The sequence below is a fragment of the Syngnathus scovelli genome, chromosome 1 (genome assembly GCF_024217435.2).
Source record: "Syngnathus scovelli strain Florida chromosome 1, RoL_Ssco_1.2, whole genome shotgun sequence".
NCBI classification, from domain to species: domain Eukaryota; kingdom Metazoa; phylum Chordata; class Actinopteri; order Syngnathiformes; family Syngnathidae; genus Syngnathus; species Syngnathus scovelli.
The window spans coordinates 17,460,422-17,476,961 of NC_090847.1; the positions used below are offsets into that span (position 1 = coordinate 17,460,422).

At 41.1% G+C, this 16,540-nt stretch overlaps 1 protein-coding gene across 11 annotated transcripts in view; it reads right to left on the reverse strand.

The window, feature by feature from the left end:
- Window positions 1–216: 216 nt before the first annotated feature.
- LOC125983475 (rho guanine nucleotide exchange factor 9) overlaps window positions 217–16,540 on the reverse strand; it is a 44,825-nt gene continuing 28,501 nt past the window's right edge. For 9 of the 11 annotated variants that reach the window (XM_049744745.2, XM_049744737.2, XM_049744699.2 and 6 more), the window contains 8 exons: window positions 13,258–13,458; window positions 12,064–12,243; window positions 11,173–11,405; window positions 10,349–10,478; window positions 9,022–9,153; window positions 6,984–7,227; window positions 6,423–6,491; window positions 217–4,191 (listed from right to left, as the gene is read on the reverse strand). In XM_049744745.2, coding sequence (XP_049600702.1) covers window positions 4,016–4,191; window positions 6,423–6,491; window positions 6,984–7,227; window positions 9,022–9,153; window positions 10,349–10,478; window positions 11,173–11,405; window positions 12,064–12,243; window positions 13,258–13,458 — 1,365 coding nt within the window. In that variant the 3' untranslated portion in view covers window positions 217–4,015. Of the gene's footprint in view, window positions 4,192–5,032; window positions 5,101–6,399; window positions 6,492–6,983; window positions 7,228–9,021; window positions 9,154–10,348; window positions 10,479–11,172; window positions 11,406–12,063; window positions 12,244–13,257; window positions 13,459–16,540 lie in introns of all 11 variants that reach the window. The other 2 variants (XM_049744717.2, XM_049744727.2) reach the window with 2 other exon arrangements.

A 16,540-nucleotide genomic window follows, 5' to 3' on the forward strand; every position in this document is an offset into this window, starting at 1 on the left:
AGCCACATGTTGGGAATGCCATGGAATTATGTAAAAGAACAGTAAACCTAACACAATGCACTCACTCACTCACTCACTCACTCACTCACTCACTCACTCACTCACTCACTCACTCACTCACTCACTCACTCACTCACTCACTCACTCACTCACTCACTCACTCACTCACTCACTCACTCACTCACTCACTCACTCACTCACAACCGCCCGACACCAGTCAGTAGAGGTCGTTTTATTGTCAACAAAAGTACTGCTATATCAGATATGGATTCATTTTTATTCCTTTTTTTTTTTTTTACAGCGAAGTACAACATATTCCCAGTGCTTCTGAATACACCAAAACATATAATGTACATACAGTTGACATCTCCACTCTCCCATTCACAGTTTCTGAATTGAATAGGCATTATTTTTCATTTCTACATCAAATAATCAAACTCAAATTGCCAGCAAGAACATAAATGACAAATGTTTGCATATGGAGACAAGGATTTTGGGTAGTGAGTTAATAATTTTCAGCGGTAGGCAAAACTTCAACCTTGGACTAGATGGTATAATACAATGACAAGTGTGTTTGTAAAAGTGGGACGTCAGTCTTCAGCTCACATTGCTGTCATTAAAAACCACATCTAATATGGCTCATTGGACTCTGTTGTACCCTGACTGTTCGTATGCAACCAAGGAGAACTCTCGTGGTAATGTCGCCGTGCTCCACATGAGTGCTTTGTATACACGTTGGAATAAAAAGTGTGTGTGTGTGGGGGGGGGGGGGGACTGAAAGCAGTCTCCTGTTCGCTAATTTGGCTGTCTCAGTTCATGACTGGATAACAAACAGGATTTAAAACGATCTTCATCAGCACTTTAGAGCTTGGATAAAAGATAAGAATGTCACCATATAAGATTGTTGACCAATTTAGCCCCCAAATTATAACATTTAACACTGGCTACTAATTAAATAAACACAAGTGAGAAAATCTTTACTGTCACGTTGTTATACTTCAGAGCGTGATATGCATTGTAATGAAGTACTGTACTCCTTGTGTGTCTTCAGGATTAGGATTATTTTTCGCACATCCCCACAGAGTTCTTGGGCGTTCGGCTCTTCTGCTGGACTAAAAATCTATACACCACACCTATGATCAGTGCTAACTCCTATATCGATATCATAAAAAAACTATACCCGTTTTGCCTCATATCTGATGTTCAGCAGTTACTGGTGTCCATAAATAACCAGCGAAGAGAGCTACGCCAGTGTCGATTGGAATAAAAAAGAGAAAACGTCTCATATTTGGCAAAGAGAATGCCAATGCCTTTCGTTTGATCGATCAAGAGCTCACTCTGACTCTGCGTGGGGATAAATCCCTTTCTTCTTCCTGGCATGGAATAGGAACAAAGGCTACAAGCAGAAACGTAACACGAGCAGGAGACAGTGGTGGCTAGAGACCAGAAGTCCCTCTCCGGTGAGATGGCAGTGGGTGCACAACTGAATGCGTCACGGCGGAAAAAAATCCCGTCGGAGGCGAAATGAAACTAAACAAACCGTGAAGAGTTGTTTTAAGTCTCATGCAAAGTATTGGATGCCACAAGCATGCATTTACCTGGTACTGAGCTCTACCATACGCTAGAACTGGAACAACATTCGTCTCCAACGCAAAATACCAATATCCAAATATATGATCTGTCCTTTTTACAGTATTTACAGTGTGTAGCTGATAAAGTTAAAATAGATGACTTTTTTTTCTTATTTAATTCATAACTCATTGCTTATAATATTCTTCGAACGGTATACTCTAACTCGACTAAGCAAAACTAATGATTTCTAATATACTATATTCCAAACAAATTCTTGTTCGACAATAACACTGTCATTTCTATATACTGTATCTGAAATCAGAATAACTTATCTTTGTGCAAGATAACTGCAGCTATGCAAATGTGACATAGTAACAAAATAAGTGTTTTGAGCGTGCTGTGCGCACAAAACAAATCGTGTGGAAGAGATCTGTTGGAGTGGATCTCATGCGAGAGGAAGGAAGAGACCGTTGCAAGTCCCACACCAAAGGGAAAATACATGACAAATTCAAATCTGCCTGTGAAACGGAATAGATAATCACTAGTGGAATGCTGGAAGGCACTGTTAGATAGCATCTCTCTTCTCCGCAGCACAACGGGCCAGTAAGTGCGCATGATTGTGTGTCTCTGTGTGCGTTTGCATCTGCGGGGGTGATGAGGTGGGGTGGGTAGGTAGGTGGGCGCAGCACTGGACCTGAGGTTAGCATGCTCAAGGAACCCTATGTTGTTGGTGAAGGGAATTATCTTCCAGAACAATCGAACTGGGCGAGACACTACTCATCTGTGTTGCAACTTTCTTTACACACATTGTACAACAGACAAATTTAAGTAAGTTGTAAGGCTTGGCTGTATCGCACTTTCAAAGTAGTGATGGCACATTGCTCGGATGGGAAGATATGCTGTTCATTGAATCCAATGTGAGATGCATCTGGAGTCAAAAGATGCTCACAAAGCGTGGCCAGATGTTTTGCTTACACTCCAAAGTCTAGCAACAAGATAAGCATTCTCAAGATCTGCTTTTCTAACCGCTCTGCTGAAGAAGCATCTCATTCATTGTGGGTTAAACAAATCCATCTGATCAGGCGGCAGTCTTCAGAAATTCGGTAAACAGTGTGAAGCGCCGTGCCAGAACATGGATCAGATCTGGATAAACAACACCATGGAAGGGAAATGCCAAGATTTTAATCTGTGGAGATGGATGAATCGCAATCAGAAAACGCCTCTGTGGTACACCTCCTTATATCCATCTTTGTGCTGCCATGCTTGCATTGCACTTCTTTTCCACTCCTTTGTTAAGGTCAGACGGTTTGATCTACTCGCTGTGGTAAGAGGTCTACCTTATTTTACGACACCCATTCGTGCAAATCAATCTTTTGCCAAAAAATTCTCAGCTGACAGAAAAAACAGACCTTTTAAAGATCAACCTCACTGCTTGCTGCTGTCAGTGCATTTCCAGAGGTGGACCTCGCTCTTTCCAAACAGTCCGTGAGCTGCCAGCACAGTGCTACAGGGGTGGTCTCTGGGGAAAGACGGGAGGGGCTCTGGTGCTATGCGGCTGGAGCGTAGCCTGCCTATCTCCTGCTCCCAGCAGGTTCATCTGAGCGGCAAGCTCTCCACAACCCACAGCCCTTAACCTTCTGCGTGATGGGATATGAATACCCTGTCAAAACTGCTTGGTGAAAGAATGGTAATACACTATAATTCTGACGTTCCCGCTATTGATTCCTTCCCGGAGCCGTCATATCACAGCCGCTGGCAGGTTTCTGACCGATTGAAAAGCTTCCTCTGACTCATATAGGCTGAGCAGGTGAGCAAAGAGATAACGACGGCGAGATGACAAAGAGAGGCCGTGACGAGAGGGCTACTACAGAGTGAGTAGAGAGCAGATTCAAATGCGCCTAAATGGTCTGCAACTGACGATGGGAGAGGTGATGCCCAACAGAATCGAGCTTCCCGGTCACTTGAGATCGACACGGGCCTGTCGTTACTCGGAGAATGCAACTCACATAGCAGCAGCACAGCAAGATTTCGGACACAATCATACAACGACCTGGCGCTTCCTGGTTTGTGTCATCGATGGATCTAAAGAGCAGTAATACAGCAATCTCTATGAACGATTCCCAGGACAATCAGTTGGTGTGTGGATACAGGTAAGTGTTGCACAATCTGAGTGAGAGTGCAAGTGACGGTGGACTCAGCTGGAGAAGTATGATAACTAAGAATGTTTTCAACAAGTATGAAAAGTTATGTCTGATTACCCCCCCGCCATATTCTGTGAGTCTTCAATCCTCTTGCTGCTTTCAACCACACCCAATATTAACATTGGTCCTTAACTTTGAAAGTCTCAAATCAGTGTGTTTTTGTATTTTCTTCATTGTGTGACACGATCATCCAGTGTTTAGTGCTTCTAAGGAAAAAAATAGCTGGTCCTTCAGAAGAGTCTCTATTTCTTAAATGGAGCTAATCTACTAAAATTTTGCCAGAAAGGAGCCTGGCCTCTTTTGGATTGACTGAATTCAAAAACCTCTCCTTGTGCCATGTCCTCCGTTACCTCATACTGCCCCGCGCTGAGGGGTTCCTGCGGGGGTGGATATGAGGGCGGCGTGCACCTGTTTACACCTAGAAGAGCAGCGGGCGTAGAAAAGCCAGAAAGGGGTACAAGGGCAGGGCGGGGCGGGGCAAGGAGGCGGCGTAGGCACAAAGCAAAGAGAAAAAAAAATGTCAGTCAGTCTTGTCAGTGAATTGCTTGACACCACAACACCTATTCATGCTGTCACAGCACACAGGCGCACGCATAAAAATGAGAGTCCATTGCTGCATGGTAAACCTGAAACGTGATCATATGATGACTGCTGAAGAGGATGAGAAGTGGAATTCAGCATTAGTGATGACACAAGGGAGACGAGAGATGCTATTCAAGCACGGTCTGTCGCAAGCAAACGAGAGAACCGACACGTCACATCCGATCCAATGCTGGACAGGAGACATTGTTGCTCCGTTTTCATTGTCGGCATATTTGTTTGAATAGCACCCTCAACACTTGAGGAACACAAGAGTGGTGAAAATAGAGCCCAAAAGAAAGCTTTCTACTGTGCATTTAACTAGATTCTACCATGTCATCGAGCTAGTCTACAAGCATCACAAGTATGCTGGCGTAGTTACAAACTACTATATTTGGAGATCAAAGTTGCCATGGCATCTCAGAAAAAAATAATTTGGAGAAAGGGTGTGCTTTGTTACAGGTATTTTGCCAAACACTGTTTTAGCAGCAGTTTGATCTATTTGTGAAAGAGGAAGCTGTTTCTCTGAGATACTCCATTAGATAATGCTTATCAGCACACAGGGCAGCGACTGCATGCCCCAGCGCCAACGTTTAGTGACAACACCTCCCAATGCTATTTGAGCAGTTGCCATGGCATCTTATTGTGCTAAGATCTAAAGAGAACTCTTAGGCATATACCTTTATCATTTTCAAACCATGTCCATACAACATGGCCCTCTTTCTCAAGATGAAATCTATAAATGAATCTGAAATTCAAGAGAGTACTTCACCTTGTGCCAGCCATGTACACATATAGCACAGACACATTTACTTGGAAAAGACATCTATGAGGGTTGACGCCAGAGAGAACATTCAGAAGTAGTTATTGGTTAATTCATACTTTAATGGATGATCATGCTTATTGTGCTGCTGACCATAGCGGAAAAAAAAAAAAAACTGTCATGGGTAAAATAAAAAAAAAAACCATCTAGACTAACACTAAAGTAGCTAAGATGCAAAGAATGACACCAGCACTTGTGACATGTGGTCCCAGTGTTTATGCTGACAGGCGCTAGCATCTCGAAAACACCTCTTTTTCTTCACTAAGCTGTTGGGTTTCAGTGCTGGCTGTATTTGTAGTTCCATCAGACTTATTTACATCAAGTAAATTGTGTCTATTATTTCAATGTGGATTCAGTTCTGACAAAGACAACAAAGCACATAAAGAATACACAGTGCCTTGAAAAGTATTCATCCCACTTGAAACTTTCCACATCTTACAATAGCTTTTTAAATTAAGCTTTGATTTGCTTAACCGATACAAAGTAGCATATAATTGCCAAGTGGAATGACTATGATACACAGTTTTCAAAATTGTAATTTATAATTGCCAAGTGGCATGAATATGATACATAGTTTTCAAAATTGTAGGGTTCATTAAAATCTAAAAATTGCAGTGGGCCATTCATTGTATTCAGCCCCCCGGCATCAGTTCCCACCTTGTCGAGCCACCTTTCTCTGCAATTTCCTAAATATACTTGCCTCAAGCTCTAATTTCAAATTTTAAATCGTACCTAAAACTTCAGCGACAGCTGTGAGGCATATGGTGAAGGTCTGGGTATTCAATTCACATATAGCTTCAGTTTCATTGAAAATATATATATGTTGCAAAGCCTAACCCAAACGCTTGCTGGTTAAGAAATTGCGTGAGGAAAACTGTGACACCGGATCCAGATGCCATGAAGACAGGTGTCATCTTTAAAACTCAATACTTCATGCACACAGTCCTTCTGTCTTTTCATTGATGCTTAACGGGCTGCTCTACTGCATGTAGCAAGTCAGCTTGACGTGAGCAAGCAGACATTTAACTCAAATACCGTACAAGACCAAAATTTCACCTTAATCTACGGTATTTTTCCAGTGTACTCAGTGCACCCTGTATAATATGTGCGTTTGTATGTTTAAGGAAAGTTAATGAAAGTAGGTATGAAAAAGCAGGTTGAACAAACAGTAAACAACGATGAGAAGACAGAGCACGCCAGCGAGGAAAAGAAAATGAAAATCACCTGATATCTTCTTGTTGCCTCACCTTTCTGTTTGGTCACCTTTCTCACTGTCATGGCCGCCTGCCGTTTCTGGTACTCTGAGATCTCAAAACCTAAACAACACAGTATACATCATACTCAGGCAAGTTCATGTGATCATACCATATAAATATGAGAGCGGAACTATCTGATTGGATGCTTAGTACGCAGGTGTCTTAAGTGACGCCATGACAATGATGCCATGTCACTGTTTTTTTGTCAATAATCACTCTTCAGAAAGAAAAATATTTAATTTTTGGGCTCGGAAAAGTAAAAGTAGATGATGTTTAAATCAATGGAGCAATTGGACTGCTAAAAATATGTACAGATGAGCGGAAGATTAATATGATGAACAGCGGTGTAAATGTTTCTCTGCATCCACACGATTGATTAAAGGACAAAGTTTACATTTATCATTTTACCAAAAGGTTTTAACCTGTAGTATTATACACTAAAACAGTACACCTTCAAAAATGTTGTTATGCAGACATGTTGTATTGCATACATAAGAGCAATGACTGAAGCTATTGTGAGTGAAGCAAATGCTGTCTAAAGATATGACTAACCGATTTTCTCATCCTCCTGCACCATCTTCCTCTCCTCATGGAAAGCCCTGAGCCAGCGGATCTTCTCCTCCGGCTTCTTGGCCAGGAAGATGTGGATCTCGTCGCAGTCTTTGTTGCACAATTTGAAGGCGTTCTTCACACTTACGTTGAAGTCATCATCTCTCCCGTCAATGGCGTCCCGCACCTCGTAGCGATCCATGTCGATACGACCCTTATAGTACAGAATGTCCCGTCGTATCAGATCCTGGTGAGGTGCATAGAAAGATGAATTGTGTGTGGTACAAGCATGTGATGTGTGTCCATGTCTTTCAATCGTGCCAAGGGGTCATCAAGCACCTTCCAGTTTTCCCTGACAGTCTGTCTAAAGAAACCCTTTCCATCTGCTGCCCAAATATACTAACACTCACTTTGCACATCGAGCGATGCCAGTTTTCCAAGAAATACACTTATCAACATTATTTAACACTGGCAATGATGAGCGTATTGAGTGTTTCAACCATACATAAAAGCTTGTGCAGGCAAAGTGTTGCGGCATTCCATATTCGTGGACTTCACAAAAATCAAAAATGCATTGTCTATATTTATAGCATGCACATTGGCATTGACAAAAAAGTAGGCTAAAACAGTAAGCTTTGTAAAAATCGGTGAAGTAAGCAAGTTATGACTTATTTCCAAAGCACATGAATGAATGAATGAATGAATGAAACTTTATTTCTTCACACCATCATAAATCTTTCTTTCATATACGACATGTAACATGACATTTTAATAGCATGAGGAAAAGGGTCCCCGAGTGAAGCTAAGAATAAGCTTATATAACGGGGTCCAGACATACGGACGGACGGACAGACAGGCACTCTGGGCCTGTACGGGACAGTCGGGTCTGGTCTGTGTGTACCGGTTAGTATTCTCGGCAATCAGTCTTGCATTTCTTTTTTATCGACTTTATTTACAGCTTTGCACCCAAAGCATTACGTCCGACTTCCCTCCATCTTCTTTGTACCACCATGTCTTCCAAGCAACCCATTAACATTTCATGGTAAAATAATTGTAATCATTTTAGGTTAAAAGTGAATTCAGCCACCAGATCGGACTCGGCTCACCCGAAAACAAGGCTTGAAAGATTAGACTGTGACAGTATGTAAAAAGAAGTGAAATTGTATTTTGACTACACAACGGTTTGCATACATTTGCAGATTGTCCTTTTTAATCAATAATTACGCTATATAGCAGAGCATTATATAACACACACATTCACCCTCTTAGAAACGGCAGAAGCCAAAATCTGACCATGCCAACAGTGCATCCAGCACAAATAACCTTAGCCAATGTAACTTGATTTACTTCTCCCATGTAAGTAATCGCCACAGCACAATAGCCTTAGGGCCAAACAACATCTAGTCACATGATGAGGTCAGCTGGGGTGAAATGAGAAGCAGAACATCTAATGAGTATGCAGAGATAAACCTGCATCTATGTACAATCCTGATAAGAACAATGGGAGAGGAAAAGATGGAGCTCTCACACCCCTGAGGCCTGTCACTGGATTTAGAATGCTAGAGGAGGAAGTATCGAGCGGAAAAAAAAAAAAAAAGACTAAACTGTAATTCAGCGTAGCCTTGGAGCTTTTTTTTAAGGGGCACTGCACAAATACCGTAATTGATTTGTGGTAGAGGTCACTAAATGATTAATACAATGTATCCAAGTGTCTCACTGCATTCGTGCCCGTGTCTCTGTGTGCATGTATAGTTGAGTGTAGCCAAGCCTGAATATTCATCTGACAGGGGAGCACAGCCTCGGTGCATCGAAGCCAAAACTACCGCAGCTACATTTTGAGAAATGTGCTGAGTATTTGAACTTAACGGAGGGCTCGTGCGTCTTCTACGGTACATCTCCAGCCTAAGCAAGAAGTTGCACTGGCTTCAAGCACCTCTGTGGTCAGCATGGGATGCACAACTGTTTTGTGTTCAGCTTTGTTTTCATGCAAACAGAAAACAAAATGAAAGGAAGAAAATGAACAAAGAAAAAGACATTTTACCTTCTTACAGAGAACCAGCTGGTGATCAAAGAGGAAGAAGACTCGCTGCTGGCTGCGCCCATATGGCTGATAGATCCATGACAGCTCCCCAGTGTAGATGAGCTCAGAGCTTCTGTCCAAGATATCATCCCCCTAGACCAGCCCCCCCAAAAACACAAAAAACCCAAATTCAAAATCAATAAATCAAAGGTTCACTCTTTGAACAAATCGTTAAATAATAGAATTATTTTGGCTTTATCTTTTTAATTCGAGATGCATAACAATGTCCTTTCAAAACAGAGCACACGAGTAGAGCTGAACAACATACTGTACTTCCGAGAAGAGGATTTAAAGACCCTTGAAGATAGATGTGTAGATAAAGTGTAACCCCCTGGAAGGTAAATCCATTGTATTTATTCAAACAAACTTAGAATCACCATCTGTCTATTTTGGTCCTATTCATTTGGCCACCATGTTCATTTATATTTATGTATATTATATCATTTTACATCAATTTTGTACAATACTTTTGCTTTGAGTCTTAGTGTACTAATGAAAGCAGTCGCTCAAACGTAAGATGCACCTAAAGGAAGAACCTGCTCCAAAATCTGACACAAATTGCAGAAGTTGCATGTGGTGATGGTGTCAAAGCCAAAAAGTGTTTGAAGTCATTGAGCAAATGATTATTCTATAAAACTATTATCTGAACTAAATTTTGATGTTAACTCATAAAGAAGCCACTAAAATCAAGACAAAACACAAATAGGCCTTTCAGCTTATGAGTATTGCACACTCTCCTTTGGTGTCTTCCTGTTCATTTGTTTTTAGTCTGGTCTCTGAAGCTATAATAAACACTTTGGAAAACAGAATACAGACTGGTGAGGAAACTAACAAAAAGATTCAATTATATAATAACTGTAACAAAAATTAAGGATGAAAAAAGTGATTAATTTCAAAGTCACATACAAAACAAATTATTTTCACAAAATGTAGTATGTGTACATGTGGTTATTCTGTGCTCTCTGTGAAATCTCATGCAATTAATGCTTGTTAAATTGTGCGATTCAAGAAACGGTGTCATTTATGCAAAAATGAAACCGATCCCAGAGCCTAGGAACTAATTTACTAACCTAGAAGAAGATAGACAAAGCAGATTTCATATATAAATCCAGCATAGGGGTATGAAGTAGGGGTCTACAGTAGGAGCATATTTTGTCTCTCAAGGTACACCGATTGTTGTGTTAAGGCTTCATGTACACAAAAGCTGTAGCTTTTACAGACGCAGTGAGAAGCCATTGTACATTGAAGACATGGAGAAACGCCTACGCACACACGCACACGTACATACCTCCCAGTCTAAAACAGACGCTTGCCACTGGGCAATTTTGTCAATGTTTTCCAGTCTCCTCTTCCTCTCATTGATCTGCTGGGTGACGTTTCGCATTACCGCCAAAGCTGCTGCCACATATCGATAGTCGCTACAGACACAGACAGTGCACACATAATGACTCTTGGGGAATTTAATGGTCATGTTAAAGTCTTTGAAAACAGGTCGCTCTTTAAATAAATAATGAAAAATAAAATGTGGTGATTTTGCACTAATGAAAGACACAGTCTACCTTAATAGACGAGGAATGTATACTGAAGTATTAGTGGTGGGCCTGCTAGAACAAGGTCCAATAGCAAGTCACTATTGGATTCTAATTAGCCACTTGGTTTAGCAACTTCAAAAACGAGAGCATCAATGCTATCTGATAAGGATTTTTCTCTTTGCCTCTGGTTGCTACACATCCAAATATAGTGCGTATGTGTTTGACAGAGAGATGGCCTATACTTGGCAGATTCTCTGCTGTCAAAGACTGAATTGGCAGGTCTCGCTGGCAGAGCTGGCAACTGGCTGAGAGCGCCTCGTTTGTGAATGACCTGAAGCTGGCTGAGTTACGCTAAATCTATTACGCTATGTTTCTGCGGGCTTGCATGTCCAGGTTTGCACGTCTGAATTTATATGTACATGTATATGTAAAGCGGTCATTTTGCACACATACTGAGATGACAATTATTGTAGGTAAAATTCAAAACTTGAATTTGCAACCCAAAATAAGATTAATTCCCAAGAGAAGTACTGAGTACTTGTAATACAATACTGTTACGTGTATGTATATTGTGTCATACCTGTGCTCTTGTGCCGTGTATTTGAGAAGTTCGGCCAACTGGAGGGGATATTTGCAGATCTTCTGAACAGGGGTGAGCAAGAAGCCGTCTATGGCAATGTCAATCATTTGCTGGAGGAGTCGACAGGCCTCAAAAAAGTGCTGGTACCTGCCATCCCTCATCAACTTGCTCAGCTCCATGCAAGCATCCAAGTGGTTATTGCAGTATTCTGAATATATCCAGAAACCATCTTGCTGTAATAAAGAAGAAGAAAAGTAGGAATAACAAATTAAAAACAAAATAATTTTTCATTAACATAAAATATTAAGAGTTGTTTGTTTTTGTTTTTGTTTGTTTGTTTAGTCGGATGGGTAAAGTGAAGAACAGAAAGTGGTTCCTTGATCGTGTTCTTGATTCTTGAGCCAAACCATATTGTTGCTGAAAGTGTCATATCCGTCTATAATTTCCGGCCTTCTTGAATTTTGAATTGTGTAAAAACATAGTATAAGTAGTAAATTTTATAATAAAGGCCCACACGCCCCATTACGCCTAATTCTACCAGCAAAAGAAAGGTTAAACTGCGATTTGCACAAGACTCGCGCCTTGAAATAGGCCCTTAACTCCCCCTATTCATGAATGACATTGAACACAAAAGAGTCCAACATTTCTAATTTCTTTTGCACTCGATGTTCAAATAAAGTCTTAAATAGTCAATCCAAAACCACAAATCTCTAAAGAGCAGTCCTTAAGGAGAAGGAATAATAGGACAAGCACAGTAGTGGATATAAGTATGTCCAAATGTTTATGAGCTTGGGGGGAAACCTTGTTTTTTATTTTGCTGTTGCATGTTAAATTATACTCATTTGTATTTCAATAACAAATATATTTTTGAATCTTGCACAATGAACTCACATGCTCTAAAAAGCATGGTCCAATTTCAGACAGGTGGGGCTCCTCTGTGTTATATTGTTTCTCCAAGTCTCTAACAAATCCCATCTGGAAACGGTAGATGTCCTCAATGTTGCCGAAGATGACCTTCAGTTGGTCATCATTAAACATGTCCACCCGTTTCCTGCACTGGCGGAGGTAACCCTGCAGAAGAAAGTTCATTAAGTTTCCAAAAGATGATGTGGTTGGGAGCCATCAATTGAACGAAACTGAAATAACCACTGATTCAAAATCATGATTCTAAGTAAATAATACATATATTTAGGATATAAAGGGTTAGGGTTCCCTCACCAATTTGCGCTTCACGTTACGCAAATGCGCGATTTCGCAGGTTTATAAGTGACGGAAGAACAGCATTTAAATACACGCAGATAGCGCGGGGCGTGCCTCTGAGCAATGTGCGTCACTGCGGACAAGTGCGGCAGCCAGCCTGTCACGAACGAGGCAGGACAACCAAGTGCAACACGGACTGTTAATTTAGTGTGTGCGAAAAAAGGAAAAAGGGGAAAAAGGAGGCTAGAACGCCAGCAGAGCGGGTGCACGAGGTGACTGACGAGCTGGTCAGCAAGCTTGTATCGTGCGGGTATCTCATTACACAACAGATCAGGCTAACGGGAATCAGATGGAAGGCGTGCGTGTTTCAAGGCAGACAACCAGCCAGGCGTACCGCTACACAGTGGATCAGGCAAACGGAAATTAGGTGGGAGGTGTGCGTGTGTCAAAGCAGACAAAACAGCGACGACTGACCGGCGACGAACGATGTCTACACATATGGCCTATTCAGCGGGTAACACGGGACAGGTGGTGGCGATAGCGCCGATTAGCACGCGCAGTTTCGTATCGGCGACGCGCGTCCCCGAGGTCTAGCGTGAGGGCGTGTAAGCCGGCTAGCATGGTGAGAGCGGAGACGTGATAGCCGCGCACAAAGGAAAAACGCACTGCCGTGGAGAAAGAGTCAGGACAGCGGCAATGAGCCCTGATAGCGCGAATAAGAAGGTTTACCATGCGGTTACCATGACCGACGCGCGACTTTGGCACCTCAACATTAAAATGTAAATGTTCCATAATTTATTCCTTTTAAACCTATAGGTGCTGACTAACAGCTAATGATATCTAACTAGTCTGTACCTATCTGCCAGTTTCTAATGCATTTTGTACCTCACAAATGTCCTTGAGGTGTTTGATGTAGTGTCTCTCCGTGCTCATGATCTCGTTGATGACGTTAGCTCTCATTTGGTCACGGTTCTGGAGAGGCGAGCCCAGACACAAACAATCGTTGGCTGGGTCCAGGTGACCATTTTGAACCTCGCTCGTGCCTTCGGCTGGTTCCCCTCCTCCATCCTCTTGATTCACCCACAACTAGGGACAAACACATTCACACGCACAAACAAGGGGCACGTGATGACTGGGAAGCTGCGTGCAAACGACATTTGATGAAAAGGTTTTAACAAACAAATCCAACTGCAGACCCTTATTCCAAAACAAAATGTACACATACACGCACCTACGTACATCAGACGTAGCACAAGTCATATAGTATTTTCAAAGATTTCTTCCCAGAGGTTATCTGACCTTGTGTGTGACCCCACCCTTTTCACTTCTGCACACATACACAGTGGATATAGACAAGAAGTGACCACACTACTGTTTAAATAGCAGGTTTACAGGAAAAAAAGGCACTTGTAAATCAACTTTAGTCATTGTACATGTGATCTCAATTCAATCAAAAAAATATACGGTATGTACTAAAACGAACCACACGAAACCTGACACTGTAGTTTGTTGAAAGACATTTACTTCAATTACAGCATTCTGTTTTTGAGATAAAAGGCTTAGTATTTACCTGGCAAGAGCCAGATGATTACATGAATCATTCGACGTAGTTCTTTACATTATCAATCTGGGACATTGCGATCTCCTTGTACAGCCTACCAAACTTTTCTTTTGACAAATCACGGCAGCGGAAATCCTAATCGGGACATTAGGTATTTCCAGCCCAAATGCACAAAGCGCCTCTCACTGCTCTTCTTCCAAAGGGAAACTGTGAATAACTCCGGAAGAACAGAACTAATTGCAGCATCCATGCATGTTTGGTTGTTTTGCTTGTTTTCCCGGCCTCGTCGCTTTTTGCCTTCATTGCAGCCACATATCCCGCCCCCAAACACATTGTTGCTTTGTGATTGGTCCAGTCATTCGGTGACCGGCTCAGAAGAAATCAGTAGGCTCGGGACAAGATGGATTTTTGTGAACTCGCAAAAATTGAGAATTCAGCTTGCAGGAAAGGTTATGTTAGTACGGCAGTTCTTGACTCCTGGGCCACCATTGCTTGCAGAGACATTCCAAATTTGTCAAATTGCAAGGGCATTGCTTGTGCATACATCCCACATGTTTTCAGTTGGATTTAGGTCTGGGTTCTGTCTGGGCCAACTCATATTGTCTTTTGGTGAACATTCTGTTAATTTGGATGTATACCTGGGTTAATTCTCTGCTGAAAAGATGATGCTTTTGAGTGGAATTTGAAGGCTTTTGGACAAAATGAACTTGTATTCGAGAGAGAGGGAGGAGAGAGAACGAGAGACAGAAAAGAAACCAATAATGCTGTGGCTGTGACTGTATTTCATTGCTGTACAACCAGGACTACAGCAGAAATTACTCCAGCAGGTTTTATGATGCCGTGGGTCTCTTGACACCAGTCTTTTAATCAACTTTTGGTAACAGCAATGTGGTTGTTTTTACAGTCTTCACTGTGCTCCAGGTTACATGTAATGCTGTTGAATTTTCTACCCCTTTGCATACTGACATGCACAAACCTAGCAAGAACTTTTTTTCACCTTTGTGGTGCAGTTTTATTAATTAATGACTTTATTCATAGAGAAACTTGCTAATTTTGTTAATCGCAGACACCAAATATTACACTATTACGGAATGTAGGGTTGTAGCTATCGAATATTTTAGTATTTAAGTGTCCTATTGAAAATCCTATTGAATAATCAATTATTCAAATAAATTATATTGTTGTAATTAAAAAACACAAAAGAGAAAATAAAATATTTAACTTAATATCTTACAATCAATTGTTTTCCTTTTTAATACAATCAACAGTTTTTGTTTTTAAAATCACACTATTTTCTTGAATTAAAAAATATACAAATTCAAATGATTGAAATTAAGAACAATTTCAAATCATACTTTGTACTTTGTAGGCTCAGACATTTGAAAAAATGCTTGAGAATATTTAAGTTGATGCTTCGTAAACAATACAAAGTATATAAACAGTAAAAAAGTTATTTGGACCAGTGCTAGGGTTTTGATTTTTTGTTTTATTTAACATGCCGAGTTGCAATTGCCAGCGGAAATGCTCATTGTGTAAAGCCACATTTAAACTAAAATGAAGCTCACGAGAAATCAAATACTTTCTTCGTTTGACTACACCAAAACAATGTACTGTTTGGGCACACGAGTCATTTTGCTCTGAAGTACTCTCTGAACATTTTTGCATTTTTCACCCGCATTACTCAAAATGTAGCCGTTTACGGTACTGCACTGGCCATATGTCACAGTGCCTAGTGCCCTACACTGAGCAAAACTTGCAAGCACCATAATTATGGTCACGGGCATATACTGTACTTGTCACCATGGTAATAAACAAGCCACATATTCGACAGCAGCCATAATTAACAGAGACCTAGCCCTCCGCATTACTTGCAACCTTTCACGATTTTTTAACCCTACCTCCAACCTGCCTCCAGATCAACCATTACTCCTACAAATCCCCCAATTTTACAGCTGCTTTGTTGAGGAACACTAGCAAGTGGGCAGTCACTGACAAATGGCTGCGTCAAAATAAAACTATATGAAGCAAACTTATCAATCAGGGAACACAAAAAGAAGATAACATCCTCAAAGCGGATGAAGAAAAGAACAAGATGGTGTTACATATTGGGAACGTCCCGATACGATATTCTAACCCTAACCCTAACCCTAACCCTGGCTCTTTGGTGAGTATCGGACAGAATCGGATTCGCTCACAGGATCGGGCCTGGTGGAGCGATTTCATTGCTTTATTTTAGATGATCAAGATGTCTGTCGTGGAAAACAATGATTTTTGTTGTAATGGACTTTTTGGAGCCAACCAATAAACTTCCTTGTCAACATTACATTACAGGGACGACGTTAATGGACCTATACAACAAGAACTGCGAGCGTGCAAGCGTTTTTTTTTTTGGGTTGTTTTTAATCAATGTACAGTTTAAGTTGAGTTTTGCTAAGGCTTAAGATGCAACATATTAAAATACCGTATTTTCCGGACTATAAGTCGCTCCGGAGTATAAGTCGCACCAGCCATAAAATGCCCCAAAAAGTGAAAAAAAACATATATAAGTCACTCCGGAGTATAAGTCGCATTTTGGGGGGCAATTTATTCGACAAAATCCCACACCAA